The 22,235-nt window shown below is 61.8% G+C and overlaps 3 protein-coding genes across 4 annotated transcripts; 2 read left to right on the forward strand and 1 right to left on the reverse strand.

Annotated features, from left to right (window-relative positions):
• Nucleotides 1–3,314: 3,314 nt before the first annotated feature.
• Nucleotides 3,315–6,002, reverse strand: ANKRD65 (ankyrin repeat domain 65). Its single transcript, XM_063106433.1, has 3 exons — nt 5,748–6,002; nt 5,116–5,650; nt 3,315–4,542 (listed from the first exon to the last, which is right to left on the reverse strand). The coding sequence occupies exons 1-3, from the start codon at nt 5,990–5,992 to the stop codon at nt 4,069–4,071; spliced, it is 1,254 nt and encodes a 417-aa protein (XP_062962503.1). The 5' UTR covers nt 5,993–6,002; the 3' UTR covers nt 3,315–4,068.
• Nucleotides 6,003–8,317: 2,315 nt separating this feature from the next.
• On the forward strand, nt 8,318–9,560 carry TMEM88B (transmembrane protein 88B). The gene is made up of 2 exons (XM_063103846.1): nt 8,318–8,578; nt 9,324–9,560. The coding sequence occupies exons 1-2, from the start codon at nt 8,318–8,320 to the stop codon at nt 9,558–9,560; spliced, it is 498 nt and encodes a 165-aa protein (XP_062959916.1).
• A 7,478-nt stretch (nt 9,561–17,038) lies between these two features.
• Nucleotides 17,039–22,159, forward strand: VWA1 (von Willebrand factor A domain containing 1). 2 transcript variants are annotated; one of them, XM_063106307.1, is made up of 4 exons: nt 17,039–17,145; nt 18,207–18,764; nt 20,503–20,775; nt 20,898–22,159. In XM_063106307.1, exons 1-4 carry the CDS (start codon nt 17,073–17,075, stop codon nt 21,227–21,229), a joined length of 1,236 nt encoding a protein of 411 aa, XP_062962377.1. In that variant the 5' UTR covers nt 17,039–17,072; the 3' UTR covers nt 21,230–22,159. The 2 variants fall into 2 exon arrangements, with proteins under 2 accessions (XP_062962377.1, XP_062962378.1); XM_063106308.1 differs by having other exon boundaries at nt 20,901–22,159.
• The last annotated feature ends 76 nt before the right edge of the window (nt 22,160–22,235 follow it).

Consider the following 22,235-nt stretch of genomic DNA (forward strand, 5'->3'; position numbering starts at 1 on the left):
GGCTAGTTGTTTTGGCTCTTTGTTGGCTGTTGGCCAGTACGGGAATCTGAACCCTTGACCTTGGTGTTATAACACCAGGCTCTAACCAGGCTAGTTATTTTGTAGGCTCTTCCTCAATTTGAGTTTTTCTGATGTTTCCTCACGATGAAATTCAGATAACAGATTTTCGGCAGAAGACCACAGAAATTCTATGAGGGTACTTCAAAAAGTTCTTGGAAGAATGGAGTTAGAAGATAATATAAATCTTTCTGTGAGCTTTTGAAGACCCTCACACTGTGTGCTCAGTGTGTGGTATTAGGAGGCCGTATGTCTATCCCAGTGTGGGCGGTGTTAGCTTTGACCATTTGTAAAGTAGTGTTTGTGAGACTTCTGCACAGTTTTTACCTTTGTCATTAGTAAGCAGTTTGTAGAGACATACTCTGTGCATTATTACAGGCTTTCTAGCAAGCAGGTGCTGAGATAAAGTTAGGAATACAGAGGTGTATTGGGTAGCCTGTTTAGGAGGAAGCAGCAAGATTGGGCAGGGAGAGCCTCAGATGGGACAATGTCTCGGCAACCCAATAATTCTGAAGCAGACTGCTTGTTAGAGGAGTCTTGGGTTGGGTGGAAGTGGCCAGACCCTGCTCCCCCAGCTGTGCTCAGTCTGTGGCTGATGCTGCCAGGAAAAGCATGCCCTTGGCTGAAATGCTGTGGTGGACAGGTGCTGTCTCAAATGAGGGCTGAGCAGCACCGCTCCACAGCCACTGCAGCTTGAGATGACATAAATACCCTACTCCTTCTCTGACTTGTACTCGCTAATTTGAGCATCCACTGGTCGTTTTCTAACTCCATCATTCTTTCCATATTTATTTGGCATTCTACTTACTATTATGTTCCCCTTTTGGGGGGTGCAGCTTTAAATGGTGTTAGGAGAGTCCTCACCGAGGGGGTGAAGTCTGAGTGAAGGAGGAAGTGACTGTGCCAGACAGGTATCTGATGGAAGAATACGCCAGGCAGAGGAGCCAGCAGGTGCAAAGGCCCTGAGGCAGGAGCACGCCTGGGTGGTCAGGAACAGCAGAAACACCAACACAGTTGGAATGGAGCAAGCAAGTGTCCCCTAGACGGGCCCCTGTATCTGAGTGAGCAAGTAAGAGTGTGCAGGCAGTAAGGAGGATTTGTAGGGCCTTGAAGGTTGTCATAAGTACTTTGATGTTCCGGTTGCCATGCTGCATAACAAATTACCCCAAAACTTAGTGCTTGAAACTTGAAACAACTGTGCAATGGTTTGAATGTGTCCCCCAAAGTTCACGTGTTGAAAACTTAATCCTCAGTGCAATAGTGTTGAGAGGTGGGACCTTTAAGAAGTGATTAGGTCAGGAGGGATCTGCCCTCTTGAATGGATTAATGCCGTGTCAAGGGAGTGGGTTTGTTACAAAAGCGAGTTCAGCTTTGTCTTGCTCTCTCCCACCATGTGATGCCTTCTGCCGTGTTATGAAGCAGCAAGAAGGCCCTCACCAGAGGCAGCCCCTGGATCTTGGGCTGCTCAGCCTCCAGAACCAGGAACCAAATAAGTTTCTGTTGATTATAAATTACCCAGTCTGTGGTATTCTGTTATAGCAGCACAAATGGACTGAGGCAAACCATTTTATTTTGCTCACCATCTTGTGGGTCAGGAATTTGGGAAGGTGAGCAGTTCTGGCTCAGGGTCTCCTGCAGTTGCAGTCAATGGTGGATGGGGCTGGAACAGGGAGGAAGGGGAGCTGGGGGCACTTCTCGCCATGTGGTCTCTTCATGGGCTTGTTTGGGCTTCCTTACAGCATGGCAGCTTCAGAAAGGCAGGCAGACTGCTGGTAGGGCGCCGAAGGTGTCAAGAGCAGGTCTTCCAGCCGGCCAGGCAACATAGAAGCAGAAGCTGTATTGCCCTCCTGGCCCCACCTAGAAAGTCACATGGCATCACTTTGGCTGTACTCTGGTGGTCCAAATAGTCACAAAAGTCCACCCAGCATCAAAGGGAGGAGACACAGACTATCTATGGATGGCAGGGACTCAAGAACACATTGTAGAAGGCACAAGGGATGAGAGGTGTTGATGTGGCCAACACAATGTGCCACACTTGTGTTTTACTCTGAGTGAAAAGGAGGTGTTGGATCTCGAGCAGGGGAGGAACACCTCACTAATGAGATTGCTGGCCACTGTTCTGAGAAAGGGCTGCAGTGCAAGGGCTGAAGCAGGGAGAGCAGCTGGGCCACGGTAGATGCCATGGAGGAGGGGAAAGTGGTCAGGCTCTGGTGTGCTCCTGAGACAGAGCCCACAGTGTGCCGGCCCGCTGGACGTAGGTCCACCCTACTCTGAGGACTCCAAAGATCTCACAGCAGCCCCCACCGTCCCCTCTTTTCTCCAGCACCTGCTGTCTCTGTTGCAATAAAAGTTCCTATCACGCCGTTTGGCTCAGGCCCAGCCTCACCAGGAGTGATTGCTATTCTGCCTTCCCCTCTTCCCCCACATCCAACCCATCAGCTCTGGCCACAGAATCTTCCCCACCTGCTGCTGCTCCTGCCTCCACTGCTGCCACTGTGGTCCAGGCCACACTGTCCCCCTCCCACCCCACTTCCCCAGGTCCAGCCCATCCTGCCCTGGGGCACAGACTCCCAGTCGAATTCCCTAAAGGCTCATTGCCCTGGAAGTGAGATCCAACTGCTTACTTAGTTCCTGAGACACAGAGGTGCTAATGTGGGATGCCAACTCTTGCTTTTGAAAGATGAAGTCTGTAAAGTTGTTCTTTCAAAAAAAAGCTATACTTTTTAAAATTGAAACATAATTGACTATACACATTTGTGGGGTACAGAGTTGACTATCAACAGTTATGTACAATGTGTGATAATCAAATCAGTATAAGTAGCATATTCATCCTCACAAAACATTATCATTCTTTGTGTCCGTTAGCCAGTTTCTTGCTAGCCCCCCAGCACCTTTCCCACTGCTAGCAACCACAGTTCTAAAAACTGTACTTTTATTTATTTATTTTTATTTTATTTTTATTTATTTATTTATTTTTTGTCTTTTTCGTGACCGGCACTCAGCCAGTGAGTGCACCGGCCATTCCTATATAGGATCTGAACCCGCGGCAGGAGCATCGCCGCGCTCCCAGCGCCGCACTCTCCCGAGTGCGCCACGGGCTCGGCCCAAAACTGTACTTTTAAATCAGATAATGACAGCAATGATTTCCTATGAGGATACGGAGGTGGGGCAGTCAGAAACAACTGTTCCCCTGCCTCTGTTATACGTGTGGAATTTTTAATTTATGGAGATGACTGATTGAAGACATGGAGAAGGTAACGTGTTGAAAAAGGTTTTTACTGCTTACGTTTCCCGGGAAGTGGGGGCATGCCACACCACACGGGGCCGCACAGGGAAGCGCCAGGGTTAGGTCAGGAGGCAGCGGGAACAAGGGGAAGTCCGAGGCCAGAGACTTTATTGGGGTTTCCAGGGAAAAGCAGGGCCGGGCGGGGCCAGCAGCTTAGGACTGGCTGGTGTGAATAACTCCAGGTGGCCCTGGTGCACAGGGGCAGCCCCTAGCTGCCTGTACCTGGCCCTGGATGATTTGGGGCAGGGGAACTTTGGCTTGGTGTGGTGAGTTAGACAAGGAGGAGGACTGTGGATGGAAGGAGAGCTGTAAACACCGTGGATATCAGCGTGGGCCTGGGACTGATGGGTTCCAAGTACACAGTGCAAAATCCAAGAACACAGAAGACCCCATGTGTGGAGAGTAGCTGAGGAACACCCCATGGTGGACAGAGGGGGCACCATCAGGTTTTGGTTAAATCTGTTGCCACAGCTCGTCTTTGCCAAAGTGTTCAGGAGGCCAGAGCTGCAGAGGCAATAGGCCCTCTGGAGCCAGGGGTCATCCCAGGTCCTGCCACAGGCCTGTGACTGGGGCTCAAGCCACTGCCTCTCTCCTCATCTTCCTCCTCTAGGAACCTCTCCATTAATGACTGTCCAGGAAGGCGGCCTCAGCTCAAAAGAGAGGATCCTGAAAAACTCTGAGGCTGTGGAGCCCAGAGCCTTCTGTCCTGCTCTGGCCTTGGAGGCTCAGCCTAGCCACGAGGTGCTCAGGGCCTGCAGGGCTGTGTGCCCCTCGCTCTCCTTCTGCTCCCCTGGAAGTGCAGGCAGCACCTGGGGCAGGCACCCCTCGGGCATCTGGGCCACCTCACCCCACTGTGTCCTCAGGGTGGGGCTGGCCCCTCGGCCCAGCAAAAGCTCTATGGTGAGGCCATGGCCATGCTCTGCTGCGAGGTGCAGGGGGGTCTTGTGGAGCCAGCCAGCTGCATTGACCTGTGCACCCCTGTCCAGGAGGTGGATGGCCACCTCCATGTGGCCTCCCCGAGCAGCGTGGTGCAGGGGTGTGAAGCCCAGTGAGTCCTGAGCATCCACCTCGGCTCCCCAGGCTACCAGTAGCTGGACAGCAGGCAGGTGTCCACCGGTGGCAGCCCTGTGGAGCGCAGAGCGGCCGTGCCTGTCCCTGATGCTTGGGTCTGCCCCGTGGCCCAGTAGCACCTCGATGTCCTGGAAGAAGAGAGCAGTGAGGGGGCATAGATGTGAGGGGCTGCGGCCACCCAGAGTTTGCCTGACCCAGACCTTTTGTGACCTTGGCCACCTAACAGCCTCTGTCTCAGCGCTGCTTCCCCGTTTGGTCAGTAAGCCAGAACTAAGGCACCCCTGCAGGGACTCTGCTTGGAGACTCCCCCTTACTCCCCACCCCTCAGTGGTCCTCAGATTAAACTTAAGACTTTGTAGCCATTGCTGCCCCTGCTCTGCTCCCCGGAGCTGGCTGGACTCAAGCACAGGCCTCGTGCTCTGTACATGTTCCTTACTGCCTTCTACCGGAATACAGGTCTCCCAGAAGGAGCGCCACCACGACTGCACTCGGGTCCCACATGGCCCCCTCCTCACCACTTGCCCCCCTCCAGCCTCCCTCCACCTGCCCGGGAAGGGAGGGGGCCCACCCTGGTCGGTCCTGGCGAGGCCAGGCGCAGCTCCCTGCCGCCCTCTGGGGTTGGGGGTGGGTGCAGCCCTGGGGACCCCTTCCCTGCGGCCCCCTCCAGCGGCCTGTCACTGCCTGCGGAGGGTGGGACTTACCTGCCGGCGGCCCAGGCCGGCTGCCACGCCCAGCGCCCTGCACCCCACGCCATCCGGGGCGTCCACCCGCACCCCGCGCTCCAGGAGAAGGCTCAGCGCCGCTCCGCGCCCGGCCGCGGCAGCCACGAGCAGGGCGCCGTCCAGGCACGCGCTGCCGCCCGCCGCCAGCAGCTCGAGCACCGGCAGCCGGCCGCCCGCGGCCGCCCAGTGCGCCGCCGTCCAGCCGTGCGCGTCCACGGCCGCGGGGCCCGGGCCGGGCGCGGCCAGCAGACGCGCGGCCAGCGGCGTGCGGCCCAGGGCGGCGGCCCAGTGCAGCGGCGTGAGGCCCGCCCCGCAGCGCGCCGCCGCCGGGGCCCCGCGCCGCAGCAGCAGCTCGGCCGCCCGCGAGTGCCCGTGCCAGGCGGCCTGGTGCAGCGGCGTGCGCCCCGCGCGGTCCGCGGCGCCCACCGGGGCCCCGCGCTGCAGCAGGAGGCGCACCAGGGGCGCGTGGCCGCGCAGCACGGCCAGGTGGAGCGGGGTCCGGCCCGCGCGGTCCCTGCGGGGGAACGAGGACATTGGGCCAGGCCGGGGCGCCCGGTGACCCGACTCCCCCCCCACACCCAGTGCAGGGGCCCCGTCGGCCCTGGGCTCACCTCTCCTCCACGCTGGCCCCTTGCCGCAGCAGCTGCGTCACCAGGCTCACAGGGCCCTGCCACACGGCCTGGAGCAGGCAACCCCAGCCCTGCGGGGCACTAGACCCCTGTGTCCCAGTTCCTGGGGCCTTCTCTGAGCCCAGCTCTGTCCACCGCAGTTCCTGCTCGGCCTCTGCCTCTGCTGGGTCCTGCTTGCTGGGCTCAGGCCTCGCGGAATCCATCTGGGGGGAGCCGGGTCCCTGCATCTACCCTGGAGGCCTCTGATCCATCCCAGCTTAGGTGTCCCAGGCCATCATAACTCCCCCCCACCAGCCCACCAGGGGTATCCAGCCAACACCCAGCCACTTAACCTTCTGAGGGGCTTGGCTCCCAGTTACTCCCCGAGGGAGCGGGTCCAGGGGCTCTGTCCTCTGGCTGGGGGTCCTCTCTGTGCCAGTCCTGGTCCAGCCTCGGCCTGGTGACCCTCCACAAAACCCCTTCCTCAGGCTTAGGGGTGGGGATCTGCTCTTGGAAGCCTGGAGCTGCAGTCGTGGGGGCATAAGGAAGCAGAGCTGGACGAGACTGAGGCCACCTGACACTGTTTACCCAGCAACTTGAAGGAGGCCCTGCCTGCTGGGCTGCAGCTCCAGCCCAGGCACCCTTCCTCTCCCCCCCACTGCCAGGGCCCCCAGTTTGGCCTCCCTCCAGGGGAACAAAGGCCAGGGCGGGTTGGGAAGGACAAGCAGGAACATGACCATGGACAAAAGCTCCTGGGATCCCACCTCCCCCAAGGAGCAAAGCTTTCGATGTGCCATGACATCCCCCTCCACTCCACCCCTCACAGGCCTCCCCAGTGGTCCCACCCTTGAGCCTTCCCCTTACCCCTACTCCACTTAACCTCTCACTAAGAGCACCTCGGGCTGGAGCCTAGCGTTTCCTCCTGATTATGGGCTGGGGAGGTGGGCAGGGTGATGTTTGACCCTTCCTCCCATGCAGATGCTGCACAAGGACAGAGATTCCCCAGGGACCCCAGGCAGGTGGCCTGGATAAGAGGGTGGCAATGGGATGGGGGAATGGAAACCCCTTGACAGCAGATTGTGGCAGTCAGTGGAGGCTGTGGGCAGAGGCCGGGGCAGTAGATGGAGAAGCCAGGGCAGGGGAGGATTTTCAGGAGAGAAAATCACACACAGCAGCAGTTCAGCAAGTATTTGTTGTAGGAGTGAATGAGGGACCTGAGGAGAGGTTGGGCTTAGAAAGGAGAAGCTTTGCAGAATTTTTTTTCTTACCCCCAATTCACCATCTGAATAAACAAACAGCCACTAAGAGATCTCTGCATATGTGTGCCAGCAAAAACAAGTTGCTTGCAGGTCACACCACAGGGCTCAGCCCAAGAGCTGCAGGGGAGCCTCAGCTATTCTCCTGAAGGGATGAGGTGCAGGTCACAGGCTTTGCACTATGCTGTCATCGTCTCCCATGCACATGTGTCTGAAAGAGGCTGGCAAGCTCAAAAGGCCTGGAAAATGTTAGAAGAAAAGTTGGAAAGGATAAAGCAGAGTGCAGGAGAAGGCATTACAGGGAAACCAACCGTTCAGCTCAAAGACAACCTACTCGTGAAGTGTCAATTACTTATGTAAATGGAGCTTAAAATGCTGTACATTGTGCAAGAAAGCCTTAGTAGACTATTAGGTATTAAGGTATCTTAGTAATATTTGGGGAAATTGGTTGGGGTTTGGGCATGGGCTGTGAAAGCTTTTGTTTTTGTTTGTCTGTTGTTGTTTTTGGCAGCTGGCCATACTGGATCTGAACCCTTGACCTTGATGTTACAACACTGGGCTCTAACCAGCCCAGCGAACCGGCCAGCCCTGGGAACGTCTTCATCTTCCCACTTGAAAAAATGAAATATGTGCTCCCATCATCTGAAAATCCGCTGCTACATCTACTCTCAGCATGGACTGGATTCAGACAAAAAGGATGCCTGTAATCTTTGCTGCTGCTTATTGAGCGCCCACTGTGTGCTGGGTCCCGTACCAAGCATGTCACATGCATCCGCCCATATGGTAGGCACCTAAGGTCTTTCCTGTTTTACTGAGGCTGAGGAAGGGCCAGGTTTTCAGATGAGGGGACCAGCAGGGGCTAGGCTGGGAAGTGGGATGGGTGGCCGGCCTCTAGGTGGCAGCTACTGATGGGGCAGTTGTCAGAGTCAAGACCCATGGGATGAAGTCATCGTGTGGGGAGCTGGAAGAGGGGAGAGGGCGGGTCCAGGATGGAGGAGGGCCCCAGTGCCTGGTCCTGGGGACAGCTGTGCAAGGCCTGACTACAGCTGGCTGAGGAGACTGGCCGGGGCATGAGCTGCAGTTGCCTGGCAGGGAGAAGCCCAATCTGGCAGTGGGGGAAACTGAGGCAGGGGTGTGGCCCTGGAGACTGATCAGCGGGGCTGGACCTACCTGGGCCAGGATCCACTATCTGTTGCCAGAATCTGGATGAGGATCCAACCTGGGGAGGGTTAAAGAGTCTCTAGTGTGGCCCTCGGGGGCCTCGGTCCTGCTGCCTAACCCTGCTGTGAGCCCACCAGGCCCACAGCCAGCGAGAGCATGAGTGAGCAGGAGAGGGAGACAGAGGAGGATGAGGGAGGGGCCACTACGGACACGACACCCATGCTGCCCCGAAGGCCTCCCGACTGCCAGGCCTCAGAGAGAGCAGGTCTGGCCACCCGAGGCCTTGGGGCCCTGCTGCTGCCTGGCCAGGCCCTGGCTGGGCTGCTGCTCTACCTGCTGCTGCCTGTGACGGTCTTCCTGCTGGCACTCCTGCCCGCAGCCGCCATCGTGTACCTGGGTTTCCTGTGCCACTCGAGGGTGAGCCTGGGCCCTCCATGGGCAGGGGATGGGCTGGGGTCCCTATGGAGCGGGTCCTGCTTGAGGAAGTTCAGGGCCCCTGGGGCTGAAGGCAAATCTGCTCCCTTCCAGCACTGTCCCCCATCCGGAGACATGTGTGCCCCTCTGTGGGAGGTTCTTCTGCCAAGCCTCTCCCCACCCCACGGGCCACAGCCAAAGAAGGGCTTTTGTTTGTCACCCAGAGGACAGCTCTCCCTCCTCCCCGAGGTCTCCCAGCTTTGTACCAGGGGCCACCAGGGCCTGTACAGCTGGGTGGGGATGGGGAGAGGAGGCGGGTTCCAGGAGGCAAAGATGAATATACTGGCCAATTTCACTAGTCCCCAACCCCTCCCCACCCCTTGTCTGCACACACACGCAGTCCCTCCCAGAGCCTCCTGCCCAGGGCTGGGTTTCCCTGCCTGTGAATGGACTAGGGCTTGCTCTGGAACAGGGAGCGTGTAGGCAGATGTCCCCTTTATGTTGGCGGCAGGCGGAGAGAAGGTGACAGTAGCTGGTGACAGTCGGCAGGGGCTCAAGGTCAGGTGCTGACATAGAGAAGGGCCATGGGACAGCAGAAGGGGGCAGGAAAACGGGAGTGGGGGACCCAGGGGCCAATTTTCTGACCCTCTCCTCAAGGGACCCCTACTCGGGCCACTTGCCATTTGGGTCTCATTCGTGCCTCGGCACCAGCGGGCCCGGCCTGAGCGCCCCCCGCCCGCCGCCGCAGGTGCACCCGGCGCCCGGGCCGCGCTGCCGCTCGCTGCTGTCGGACCGCGGCTCGGCGGCGCTCATCGTGCTGGGCTTCCTGGCGCTGCCGCCGCTGCTCGTGCTCGCCTCGGCCGCCCGCGCGCGCCTGGCCCGGCGCCTCCGCCCGCTGCTGCCGCCCCCCGCTCGGAGCCCCAGCCTCGGCCGCCCCCCGGGCCGCAGCGCCCACGGGGAGGGGCAGCTCTGCGCCTGGGTGTGACCCGGAGGCTTCTTCAGAGGACCCCAAACAAGTGCCCCAGGGCGCCCGGGACGTCAAGTGCCTGCCTCGCGGCTGCGGGCGCAGTGCTCCGAGCGGCCGCGAGATGGCACCAGACTCCGCCTCCCCGCCGCGGACCCTCCCCCCCGCCCCGCCCCCGCGGACCCTCCCCCGCCCCGCCCCCGAGGACCCTCCCCCGCCCCGCCCCCGAGGACCCTCCCCGCCCCGCCCCCGAGGACCCTCCCCCTCCCCGCACCCGAGGACCCTCCCCCTCCCCGCCCCCGCGGACCCTTCCCCGCCCCGGGGACCCTCCCCCCGCCCCGCCCCCGCGGACCCTCCCCCGCCCCGCCCCCGAGGACCCTCCCCCTCCCCGCCCCCGCGGACGCTCCCCCGCCCCGGGGACCCTCCCCCGCCCCGCACCCGCAGACCTTTCCCGGCTGCGGAGCGGCTGGGAGCGCCCAGGGGGGAGGGAGGCGGCCCTCGGGGAAGGGGCGCCAGGGCAATCCTGCCCTCGCAAAGGCAGCACCTGTGTCCCCATGCGTGGTCAGACAGCGGGCCTCCAGCCAGTTCCAGGGGCGGCGAGGCTTGCTTGGGAGACATCCGCACTCCATCCCATGGCTCTGGAAGGTCGGCATGGCCCGCAGCAGCAGGGCTCAGCCTGTGCCCAGGGTCAGGACAGCCTGTGACCGAGGTCGGGGCTCAGCCTGTGACCAGGGTCAGGACAGCCTGTGACTGAGGTCGGGGCTCAGCCAGTGGCCAGGGTCGGGGCTCAGCCTGTGCCCAGGGTCAGGACAGCCTGTGACCGAGGTCGGGGCTCAGCCAGTGGCCAGGGTCGGGGCTCAGCCTGTGACCAGGGTAAGGATAGCCTGTGACCGAGGTCGGGGCTCAGCCTGTGACCAGGGTCAGGACAGCCTGTGACCAGGGTCGGGGCTCAGCCTGTGACCAGGGTCAGGACAGCCTGTGACTGAGGTCGGGGCTCAGCCAGTGGTCAGGGTCCCATCTAGACTGGCACCAGAATAAGAGCTCCAACTGCTCTCTTTGGGTAATTTTTAAGACCTTCTCTTTGTCTTGGCATTCTACAGTTTTACCAGCATATATCTAGGTGTGGGTGTGTTATTTATCCCATTTGTATGCATTGTGTTTCCTTTTTCTATGAATTCATACATTTCATCAGTTCTGGAAAACTCTCAGCCTTTATCTCTGCATTGTTGCCCCTTGTTCACCGTCCGTGTGCTCCTGTCTTTCTCTTTTACATCCCATGTCAGGTCACCGCTTTTTCTTGCTTTTCCTTTCCTGTCTCTCTGTGCTGCATTCTGGTCAATGTCTCCAACTCTCCTTTCCGGTCCCGGTCCCCTAATTCATTCGCTGCGTCTACTCCGAACAACTCACCCACTTAATTTTAGGTTATTACGTTATCATATCTAAAAGTTATATTTAGTTCTTTTTCAGTCTCATCACATCATTATTATTATTATTATTATTATTATTATTATTATTATTTTAAAGATGACCAGTAAGGGATCTTAACCCCTGACTTGGTGTTGTCAGCACCACACTCACCCAGTGAGCTAACCGGCCATCCCTATATAGGATCCGAACCCGTGGCCTTGATGTTATCAGCACCGCACTCTCCCGAGTGAGCCACAGGCCAGCCCTCATCTCATTATTTTTAATGGTGCACACTCACTTTTTTGGATTCCAGCTTTAATTTCTTAAACACTTCATATATAGTTATTTTATATTCTGCACCGAATAATTCCAATTTCCTAGCCTTTGTGGGGTCTAAATATGTTATTCGTTATTTCTGCTGATTATCATTAATGGTGTATTGTTTCTTTGAACATTTGGTAATTTTTTAAACTATCAATTCGTCTCAATGACAATTCTGAGGTTCCACCTTGGGGACACTTCCTTTCAGAGAAGATTCCCCTTTGGGAGGCGTGACCAACCAGGGCCTTCTTTGAGGTCCTTGAGGGTCCTGATTGAGTAGTCCTCTGTGCAGAGCACCCACCCATGCTTCCCTGATGGCAGCCTGGGTCCTCCCCGTGTCCTGAGAACTCTGCTTTCCCACCTGCTTCCCTTTATCAACCTGAGTTTCTGCTCACTGTTCTATTTCTTTTTTGTTTTTTGTTTTTTTACTGTTTATTTTTGGGGGCGGGGGAGCTTGGAGATATTTACTTCCTTACAAATTCAGAAGTGTACTAAAATTGTGTGCTCATTGTAACTCATCCAGAATCTAGCTGTAGCTGAAAGGCCTCTTAAAGGATATATGACCAAATGACCAGCAGGGCTCAGCCTGCGGCCAGCAGGGTCAGGGTTCAGCCTGCGACCAGGCTTGGGGCTCAGTCTGTGGCCTTGAGCACAGCCTGGTGTGTGGCTGGGTCAGGTGCGGCAGGAGTCTCAGGTTTTCCAGCGTGGATCTGCGTCCAGCGCTGATGCCTTTCATGGTCAGACGAGAGCCGGGCCTGTCTCCAGGCTGCCAAGGGGAGCTTCCTTTGGGCTGAGGCCGCCTTCCTTCCCCTTCTGCCCCAGGCTAGGCAGGCTCTGGCCACCACCAGAGGTTGAGGATGAAGATTCTCCTGGGAAACCCTTGGCCGGGATCTGCCTGGCCCTGGATCATCAAAACAACAGCTGGGCCCAGCGGGGGTGGGGAGGAGGCGGTGGAGAGAGGCTCCCCCGGCTGCGGCGCTGCGCTGGGCGCGGAGCTGTGTCCTCGCAGCGGCCTGAGGCAGCCTGTTTCCTAAAGGTGCTTCCCAGCTTCCCAGGCCCGCCCTGAGGCCCCCCGCACGGCGTCTAGCTGGCCCCGGGTGTCAGCGGCAGGACGGTGGGCAACCTGCCTCAGCCCCAGCCTGCCTGGCTGGCTCACAGAGGAACACCTGCGGGACGCTGGCGGGCGGCCCGCCAAGGGCCCTAGGGGTCTGCTCCTAGAGAGACGGGAGAGCAGCTTGGAGAACAGGAGGCTGGCCAGCTGGCAGGGACACAGGACAGAGGCACGGCGGGAAAGCGGAGGCTGCGTGCTGGGGGCCAGGAACTGACCTGCTAGAGAGCCAGAAACAGGCCCCGGGGCCCTGGGGGGCCCGGAGGACCCTCAGTTCTTCTGGCACTGTCCTCTCTTGGCCTCTTTCCTGTCTCCTGAGTAGTCCTCTTTATTTGCCACCATCTGGGCAGGCTCCTGGGAGGAGGGAGTGGCATGGAATGAGGGGGAGGTAGGGGCCCTGGGCCTGCAGCCACAAGGCTGTGCCTCCTCTGAGGCCTGGGGTCCCAGCCCCTGCCCATCTTGACTGTGCTTCTGCTCGCCTCCCACAGCCTCTTTCCCTGCCAGCCTCTCTCTTCCCAGCCTCTCTGCCTCCCTCTCTCCATGGGACCAGGGCCCCAAACTCCTCAGGGCAGAGAAGCCAAGCCACTGGGCAGCTGGCTGGAGATTTCCACCTTGGGGGACGCAGGCTCTTTCCCCAGTGGTCGGGTGTCTGCAGGCACACCCCCGGATGAGTGATCAGCTGGGAGGGCCCAAAGGATTTGGCCAGCTCTGTCCCCTGGCCTGTGCTCCGGGGGTGGGGGGCCTGCCCCCACCCAGGCATGTGGGCTGGGCACAGGAGGAACTGAGCTGGGGGGGGTGGGCTGGGTAGGAACAGGCAGAGCCTGGCACAGGGTCTTGGGGCTAAGGCGCCTCCTGCTGCCACTGAGCCCCCGACTGTGGAAAGTCCCCACCAGGCACTGTCATAGGTCTGTGCCTCCCTACTCTATTGTTCCCCATCCAGGCCCCTGGGAGCCTCAGGAGTGCCCAGGCGCTGCTGCCGAGCCTGCCTGGACCCTACTTGGGAATGGGGAAGGGCACGGTGGTCACCTTTTTATAGCAGAGGGGACTGGAACTAGGGATCCCACCTCAGAAAGGGCACCACAGTTCAGTCAGTGGCACAGGCTGAAAACCCAGGAACGTTCTGGTCACCTGTCTTTCTCTCTGGCTCCCGCCCCTGCCCCGTGGGCTCTGCGTGTGATGGCTGCTTACCTGGGCGACTCCCTCGAAGCCTGGTACGGTCCCCAACCTGCTTGTGCACAGCCTTCTCCCAGCACTGAGAATCCCATCCGCCTCCCCTGTGGCCTGAAGGCCCTGCAGCCTACCCTGCCCTCTCTGTGCCCTGGCCCAGGCCCCCTTACTGCCTTCACACATGCACAGCCTCCTGGGGTCTTGGCACTGCTGTCCTTCTACCTGGAAGCTCTTCCTTTCTGGAGTGCCTCCCTTCGACACTGCTCACCCCCTGGTCTCCCACACGCCCTCCACAGGGAAAATAAGTTGACGTACATCTTTGCTAGCACGGCCACTGCCTGTTCCCCTCCTAGCCTGGCAGTGCTGGGAGGACAGGGGCTCTGCCCGGTGCCTGCATGTCACCAGTGCAGAGGCTGGTGTGTGGCCAGGCCCAGCACAGAGATGACCAACGGAAGGATGCAGATGGGGTGTCACCCACCCCCCACCCAGGCCACCCACACACCTGGGTGTCTTCCTGCCACCCTAGCTGTCACTGGCAGGGGGACTTGGTGGGGTCAGCTCTGGGACCAAAGGGGGCAGGCCTGGGCTCTTGAGAAGTGGGACAGGACCCCAGACCCTCAGGACCAGTCCTCAGGCCCTAGCATGTCCCCAACCCCAGATGGGCAGGTTGGGACTAGAAGTTGGGTGGGCAGCAGGAAGGAGCTGCTGGATCTGCTGCTCTCCGCTGCCCCCTGCCTCTGTCCCACTTGTTGTGGGGTGGGGTTCCGATGCTTAGGCCCACCCCACACCCCTGCCCCAGACCCACGGCGCCGTCCCACTGCTTCCTGTCTGTGTCCCTGTGTGCGTGGGTGCATGTGGGGGATGCAAACAACATGAAGACTGCACCACACACAGGCACAGGGCGGGGGCCCAGGCTGCGCTGCCCCCAGCTGGGGTCAGGCCTTGGGTCAGAAGGCCCAAGAGCTGCCCTTTTCCTTGGGGTCGAAAATGACCACAGCGAGCTGGGACAAAAGGCCCTTCTTCTCTGGAGAAGCCTGAATTGTGTGGAGGAGGGAGCATTCCCGCCGACCCGGGGCGGGGACGGGCGTGCTGGCTGAGAGCAGTGTCCGGGGGTTTCCCGGAATCGCTCACCTGCCTGAGGACAGGGCAGGCCAGCTCCTGCATTCCCGACTTGGGCCAAGGCCATGGGGACGGGCTGCCACAGCCACAGGGGCTGCTCCTCCATCTCGGTCCCTAGGCCACCAGGACCAGGCAGGGACTGCATCTGGGGGAAGCAGAGGGCTGGAGCCAGAGCCTTGCCGTGATCTGGCCTGACCACCGTGTCCTTGCCTCTGTCACGTCTCTGCCTGCTCGCCCCTGGGCCTGTCTCCCTTTGACGATGAAGCTTCCGGCTCACTATGTTGCTGCTTCCTCTTTCGTCTGCCTCGAGCCCAGCCCTGGCCCTGGCCCTGACTGCGGCACCCCTGGCTGACCCCCGCTCTACCTGGTGCCCTCTGCCTGTCCGTGTGTCTCTTCTGGGGATGGGGACAGTAGAGGACACGGGGATGAGACTTGCAATGCTGCCCAGCACGGATGGGGGAGAAGAGCAGGCGGAAAGGGTCTCGCAGGGTCAGGCAGGAGGTCAGTGGGAGCAGCGGGAATGACGGGGCAGAGCTCAGAGCGGCCGCCCGCGCCTGCTCCCTTGGATGCGGAGGCCGGAGGCCGGAGGGCGGACGCACGGCCGAGAAGACCCACTCACTTCTCCCAGAAGGGGCGGAAACTTCCCTGCCAGCCCTGCAGGCTCAAGTGTGACTGTGGGCTTGAGAAGTGTGGGGACAAGCAGGGGACTGGCTGTGAGGAACTGCCTGCCCACGGGGCGGGTCCACCGCGGCCCGAGCCCCTGCCCAGCAAGGGGAGGATGAAGCGTGCACCTGAGGTGCTCCTGCCGCAGGCCCCCTCGGCCCGCGCGGGGTCCCCTGGCGCCCAGCTGCCGTGCTTGTCCTCCAGCTCCGCTCACAGCGCCCATCTCCACTGCAGTCCTTGCAGGCTGGGGCTGGGGCCAGGTGAGGCCCCTCTGGGCGCACGGCCGGGACGTCGGGGGCCCACGCCCACTGCTCCCCTCACGGGGCCTGGCGGAAGCACCAGGCAGCTTCTGGTCTCGGCCGAGGCCTGAGGTCTGTGGAGCTGAGCCAGCACCACCACTGCCAAGATTCCCGGCAAGGGGGTGGGGGATGGCGGCAGGGACACAGTTCTCGCTTGTTCCTGCCCCAGCTCCTCAGGCTCAGCTGGGCCACTTCCTTTTTTAGGCAAAGTCTCGAGCTCCAGACGTCTCATGGCCCCACGATGTCTCACCTGCCAGAAAGGGAGGAAGGAAAAGCATTGAGTCCCATCCGTCCTCCCTGCTGAGCATCCTCCCGGGAGGGTGGGAAGGGAGGGGACATCCTGGCAGACACCCCCCACGTCATGCGTGCCTCTGTGTGCCCTACCCCCCAGCTCCAAGGGGAGGAGGGGCTGGGAGAGGGCCACGGGTACCCCACGGGAAGCCTCTTAGGGGAGCAGGGTCGGGGCTCTCCTGAACCTCAGCCCCAGCCCAGGGGCACACTCCCTGCCCAGCCCTCACCTGAGGGCTGGGAATCTGCCAAAGGGGCCAAGTGCCCCTTGGGACACCCCCTAGCTAAAATCCCAGGACCCAAGAGCTCCTGACTTACCGGTGGGCCCCTGGGGGGTTGGTGCTTAGTCCTGGAGTTTGACCTGGGCCTGGGTCCTGGGCCCCTCATTGGGCAGTTTGTACGTGGACAGCAGTAGGCCCAGTGTGGTCACGCTGGCAGCGGCCGAACCAACCATCTCCCACCCCTACACCTCTTCCTCCAAGAAGCCTGGGTGGGGTGGGGGCTTTGCATCCCCTAAGAAGCTTCCCCTCAAGATCCTGTCCCCTGCCAAGGCACTGTGTCATTTCTAGGTCTGACCCTGGCCCTTCCAATCACTGCTAGTCAGCCATTGGGGATGCATAGCCCAGCCCTCCAAGACACCTACCCTTCTTCCAACCCTGTAGCCAAGGCGAAGAAGCCAGGGCCTGCATCTTATTGGGGGTAGGGTGATGTTCTCGGGGTCCCCCAACCTCACCCCCTGGGGTTCTCTTGGGCCCGGAGTCACGGGCAGTGCTGGGCATGTGGACGACCGAGCCTGGCGACTCACTGCTTGGCTCTGGAGTTGGGGGCAGTAGTGGGTGGAGGGGGCGGACTCCACGGCGCACAGCCCGGGCGGGGGTACCGGGGGTCTGCGTGAGTGCATGCCCGAGCGTGCGCGCCTCGCTCCTGTCCCAGTTCTTGCCGCGTGTCACCACGTGTCTGGGTCCGCTCGTGCGCGCGCTTCTCCGGAGTCTGCGCGCGGCGGCGTGTGCACGCGCGGCGAGTACGTGCGGCGGGGGGCGGGGCCTCTCGGGCGGGGCCTCTCGGGGGCGGCCCGGGCCCGTCCCGCGCGGCCGCGAGCCCTGCGGCCCCGAGGCGAGCGGGCTGTGAGCGGCGGCCGAGCGCCCCGGCCCGCTGCGCGCGATGCTTCCCTGGACGGCGCTCAGCCTGGCCCTGGGCCTGCGGCTGGCGCTGGCGCGGAGCGGCGAGCAGCGCGGTGAGTGCGGCCGGCCGGCCCGGCTCCCGGAGCCCCCACGGGGCCATCGCTGTCCCCCGCGGCCGTGGGGCGGGTGCACCGGGAGGCTGCGGGACCCGGGCGGCGCGCGGGCGGGGCGCCCCACTCACCTGCGCGGGCGGGCCCAGGTGCTCCGGGCGGCTCCGCGGCATCGTGAGTCCTGGACGGGGAGGCCGCCCCTGCCTCAGTTTCCCTACCCTCGAAATAACCCTTAGTAGAGGGATGGTGGGAAGGTTGGAGTCACCACTTTGCATCGGGGAAACCATGGGGCTGGGATCAGAACCGGGACATCCTTAGCACACCCTCCACCCCCGCCCATGGCTCGGTGGGGGAGGGGCGCATCTGCCCCCCAAACCCCCGCGGGTGGGGTACAGGAAAACCTGGGACCCGCGAGGGGCTGGTCGGACCCTCAGGCTGCTGGGGTGTGTGTCCTGCTCTCTGGGTCCAGATGGAGCAGGGGATGGGGGCCAGGGAAGGGGTGACATCATCCGTAAGTGGGGTCACGACTGCAGCCTGGCCATCTGGGCCGGGGGAGCCGTGTTCGGGGCTCTGCCTCCCCCATCCCTCCATCTGTGCCTCCCCTCCCCGCTGCAGTGTGCTGCCCAGGGCGGCTGCCTCACCTGGCTGCTGAACACCAGCCTCCAGGCTGCCGCTCTGGAAGCCAGACCTGAAGGGAGCAGCCCCCTGGCTCGCGGCACTCTGGGGCCTAGGCCAGGCCCTTGGCTCCACCCGCCTGCAATGTCTGCTGAAGAAAGGAGGGTGTTGGGGTTTGGAGGGGTCAGCTCTCCTTTACAGATGGGACACAAGCCCAGAATAACCTCGGTCATATGGCCTGTGGGCAGAGCAGGAACCCACCGAGGTTGTGGGCCTCTGGTGTGGCTCAGAACCCCTCTCCCCCCGACACCTGGGGTGCCACCCCCAGGCCCTTTGGGCAAGGGCAAGCACTCACTTAAGGAAAACCCAGGCCCTCAGGGGTTATGTCCTGGGCATGCGGCTGTCTGGACGGCCACTACCTGGGGCTGAACCCTCCTCCTTTCCCCCAGGCCTCCCAGTGTCAGCCCCCCAGGGTGACCTGCTTTTCCTGCTGGACAGCTCAGCCAGTGTGTCTCACTACGAGTTCTCCCGGGTTCGGGAGTTTGTGGGGCAGCTGGCGGCATCGCTGCCCCTGGGCCCCAGGGCCTTGCGTGCCAGCCTAGTGCATGTGGGCAGCCGCCCATACACCGAGTTCCCCTTCAACCGGCACAGCTCAGGTGAGGCTGTCCAGGATGCCATACGCACTGCGACCCAGCGCATGGGTGACACTAACACCGGTCTGGCACTTGCATATGCCAAGGAGCAGCTGTTTGCTGAGGCGCTGGGTGCCCGGCCAGCGGTGCCCAAGGTGCTGGTGTGGGTCACAGATGGAGGCTCCAGCGACCCCGTGGGGCCTCCCATGCAGGAACTCAAGGACCTGGGCGTCACTGTCTTCATTGTCAGCACGGGCCGTGGCAACCTCCTGGGGCTGTCGGACGCCGCCTCGGCCCCTGCTGAGAAGCACCTGCACTTTGTGGATGTGGATGACCTGCACATCATCACCCAGGAGCTGAGGGGCTCCATTCTCGGTAGGTGGGAGGAGGCAGGGCTCCAGTGGAGCCCTATCTGGGAGCCGCAGGAGAGGCTGGGTTGAGACTTCAGGAGGAACGTCTGTGCCCAGAGCAGGGGCCAGGGCCGCAGGGCCTCTGGTGCCCTGAGGGTGCAGTGGGGAGGCGGGTGATGTAGCTGCTCTGCACCATCCAGTGTGCCCACTACCTGGGCTGTGGAGAGAAACTGGAGAGGTAGAGGGGCAGGCCTAGGTAAGCACCTCCAGGGGAAGCTCCCTGCTGGACTGGAGGCCCACAGAGCGGGGAGCTTGCTGTGGACCAAGGGACCAGGGGGCTACAGCTGGTGGGACGTGGCCAAATGGAAAGGATGAGGAAGGAGGTTCCAAGTCTGGGGTCTGTGCAGATGGGCAGCATGTGCTTCTGGGCATGTCCAGGGGTCAGCTGGCTGGCCACGCCCACCACGCCTGGAGAGGGGAGAGCCAGAAAAGTCAGGGACAGCCTCCCACAGAGCTTGGGCCCTACCTATCCTGGGTGAGGACAGCCACTGAGGGGTTTGAGCTGGGTTGCACTGCAGGCCAGCTGTGGGGATTGCCGGGGAGGAGCTGGACCAGGGAAAGCCTGCTGCAGGGCTGAGCGGCACCCCACCAGCTCCTTTCTGGAGCTCCCCCTGCAGCAGCCAAGCACTGAAGCGGGAGGGGCTGGAGATGGAGGGCCTGGTTACTGGTGCAGTGTGCTGTGGCCAGTGAAATGCCACTAACCCCAGGGTTCTTACCAAGTATCCGCCTGTCGGTTAATCATCCACCCTGGGCCAGAAGGGGCTGGACTGTGGGCTTGAGAGGGTGGAGAGTCCACCCCAAGATTTCCCCCAGGGCCATCTGACTCCTGGTGACCCCTGGGTCAACCAACCAAGCTGGGAGGGGACAGAGCCTGGAGCTGCCTTAAGCAGCTGGACTGGCTGCAGGGCGGAGGAGTGAGGCAGTAGTGGGTGGAGGTTCCTGGGACTGGTGGCAGGGTCTGAATTCAGGTGTTGGGCAGGAAAGTGAGTGGCTGGCAGGCAACCCCGGGTGCTGAGCGTTACCAAGGGGCTTCACCATGTCTGGACATTTATGAGCCTGCATGGTCACTCAGATGGCCATGTGGTCCTTGGTGTCACAAGCTCAGGGTCCCACCCTGGAGTCCCCCAAACCATGCTCTCCTGGGGACCTGAGGCAGACAGCACCTGCTGAACCCCAGGTCCAGCTGCTCCAGGAGTTGTCTGTCAGGCATCCACTGCCCTTGGGGCCTCCCCCTGTGGTCTCTCACCTCCTCCTGCACCCTTGGGTCCTCCTTGCCTTTACTGTCCAGAGTCTGGCTGATCCCAGTGCTCTGTGCTGGCCTCTTGGGCTGGGGAGCTGGTCCTCTGTTCTCAGACACCATGTGGCCCTGCCACCTTTGAGGGACCTTTGCCAGGCCACTGGTCTGGGTGGGGAGTGGCCACTATCCCTCCCGACAAAGGTCTGGGTTTGGGGCTGGGGCAGGCAGGGAAGCCCCTGATGGGGCTGGGTGTGGGGGGGCACTGCACCCCTTCTTCTCTTCTTCCCCCAGCCCGGTCACTGTTGTGCATGTCATTAGCATCTGCTGGGTGTGGCAGAGGCCGGCCAGGCTCTTGACTCGCCCTGGTCCCGTGGCCCTCGCCTGTCCTACTGGGGCCTCCAATCTCGGGGTCTTCCCTGGATCAGCTGGCGCAGGGGAGGTGACCGAGCTCCCCCTCCACCCGCAGAGGCCATGCAGCAGCTCCGTGCCTACGAGGTCACCTCCAGCAGCATCCACCTGGCCTGGCCGCCCCTGCTGACCACCAGCTCGGGCTACTACGTGCTGGAGCTCGTGCCCAGCACCAAACAGGGGGCCGTGAGACACCAGCAGCTTCCGGGGAACGCCACGAACTGGACCTGGGCCGGCCTCGACCCGGACACGGATTACGACGTGGCGCTGGTGCCCGAGTCCAACGAGCGCCTTCTGCGGCCCTTGCACCTGCGAGTGCACACACTGCCAGGTGAGGGGGGCGGGGGAGCCGGGCCGGGCACGGAGGGCGGGGGCGCGGCGGGGAGTGTGGGTCCGAGGGGCGGGGGGTCCCGGGCCCGCCCCTCCCCCGCGCTCACGGCCCCCTCCCCGCAGAAGAGGCGGGGCCGGAGCGCATCGTCATCTCGCACGCCAGGCCGCGCAGCCTCCGCGTGAGCTGGGACCCCGCGCCCGGCGCGGCCGCCGCGCTCGGTTACCACGTGCAGTTCGGGCCGCTGCGGGGCGGCGCGGCGCAGCGCGTGGAGGTGCCCGCGGGCCGCAACAGCACCACGCTGCAGGGTCTGGCGCCGGGCACCGCCTACCTGGTGACCGTGACCGCGGCCTTCCGCTCGGGCCGCGAGAGGGCGCTGTCCGCCAAGGCCTGCACGCCAGGCGGCGAGCGCGCCCGCGCCCTGCGCCCCCCGGATCCCGGCGCCGCGGGCCCGTGAGCCCCCCGTCCCGCCGACCTGACGGCCCCCAAGCCCCGTGGCGGAGGTTCAGCCCTGGGGTGGGGGTCCTGGCGCGTGACCCCCGCTCCTCCCTCCAGCGCGGGCCTCGCCTGCCTCCCCGGCCAGACCCCGCAGCAGCCGTGCGACCCCCGCCCGGAGCTGGGCACGCCGCGCGGCCCTTTGGGCAGGATTTAGCGGGGAGATGGACAGGGAGTCTGAGGGCGGGTCGAGGACATCAGACCCAGGACTGGCCCCGGCCCAGGAAGGGAGCCTGGTGGCCAGACCTCCCCCTTGTGCAAAAGCCCAGCCCTCTGCTGGCAAGGGCTTGAAGGGACCGTTCTGAGTCCCCCCGGCTACTCAGGACCTAGATGTTGAAAGTGGATGGAGGGGAGAAGCTAGCTCTTGCCAGGTCCCCAAAGGCGTCCAGAAGGAAAGAAAGGGCGGGGAGGGGTACCAGCAGGCTGGTGGTTTGGTCAGGTGGTCTTCAGCCAGTTCGGAGGGTACGTCCTGCTGAGGACAGTGGCCCTGCCTCCCTGCCCAGGACCCTGGCCGGGCCCAGCCAGCAGCCGCTGGGATGCAGAAGGCATCTTTTGGGAGGAATGGGGCCGGGAGAGCCCCTTCCCCAAGTCCAGCACCCACAGGGAGCCTCTCCAGCTTCAGGGGTGGGGAGCAGGACAACAGGGTTCCTCAGGATGGGCCCCCCAGTGATTGCAGCAGCTGTGACCCCAAGGGGTCATGCTCAGGGCTACCTCCTGTGCCTACTTACTGTCCTGGGGTCACCAGACGAGGGCAGAGGGTACCTGTCTTTCCAGTCTTCCTCCAGGTGTGTCCACTGCCCCCACCATTGCCTGTACCAAACTAGTGCTCACGTCACCTCTCTTCCCACTAACATCCCAAATTTTAAAATGCAGTAAATCAGATGTAAATCAAGACTGTGGTTTCGTTAGAATGCTTTACTGCTTGTAAAACACACCAACCACAGACAGCTATCTTGTTTGTCAAGGTC

This window comes from Cynocephalus volans, chromosome 8 (assembly GCF_027409185.1).
Source record: "Cynocephalus volans isolate mCynVol1 chromosome 8, mCynVol1.pri, whole genome shotgun sequence".
Lineage (NCBI taxonomy): Eukaryota > Metazoa > Chordata > Mammalia > Dermoptera > Cynocephalidae > Cynocephalus > Cynocephalus volans.

What these genes read in the sequence shown, in the direction of transcription:
- ANKRD65 (XM_063106433.1), bottom strand. Translation starts at nt 5,992, where the DNA reads ATGCAGGGACCCGGCTCCCCCCAGATGGATTCCGCGAGGCCTGAGCCC. An exon ending in GGGGCCAGCGTGGAGGAGAG is followed by an intron (nt 5,651 to 5,747) that starts GTGAGCCCAGGG and finishes GTTCCCCCGCAG; the next exon opens with GGACCGCGCGGGCCGGACCC. An exon ending in CCGGCCTGGGCCGCCGGCAG is followed by an intron (nt 4,543 to 5,115) that starts GTAAGTCCCACC and finishes CTCTTCTTCCAG; the next exon opens with GACATCGAGGTGCTACTGGG.
- TMEM88B (XM_063103846.1), top strand. Translation starts at nt 8,318, where the DNA reads ATGAGTGAGCAGGAGAGGGAGACAGAGGAGGATGAGGGAGGGGCCACT. An exon ending in GTTTCCTGTGCCACTCGAGG is followed by an intron (nt 8,579 to 9,323) that starts GTGAGCCTGGGC and finishes CCGCCGCCGCAG; the next exon opens with GTGCACCCGGCGCCCGGGCC.
- VWA1 (XM_063106307.1), top strand. Translation starts at nt 17,073, where the DNA reads ATGCTTCCCTGGACGGCGCTCAGCCTGGCCCTGGGCCTGCGGCTGGCG. An exon ending in GCTGAGGGGCTCCATTCTCG is followed by an intron (nt 18,765 to 20,502) that starts GTAGGTGGGAGG and finishes CTCCACCCGCAG; the next exon opens with AGGCCATGCAGCAGCTCCGT. An exon ending in GCGAGTGCACACACTGCCAG is followed by an intron (nt 20,776 to 20,897) that starts GTGAGGGGGGCG and finishes CCCTCCCCGCAG; the next exon opens with AAGAGGCGGGGCCGGAGCGC.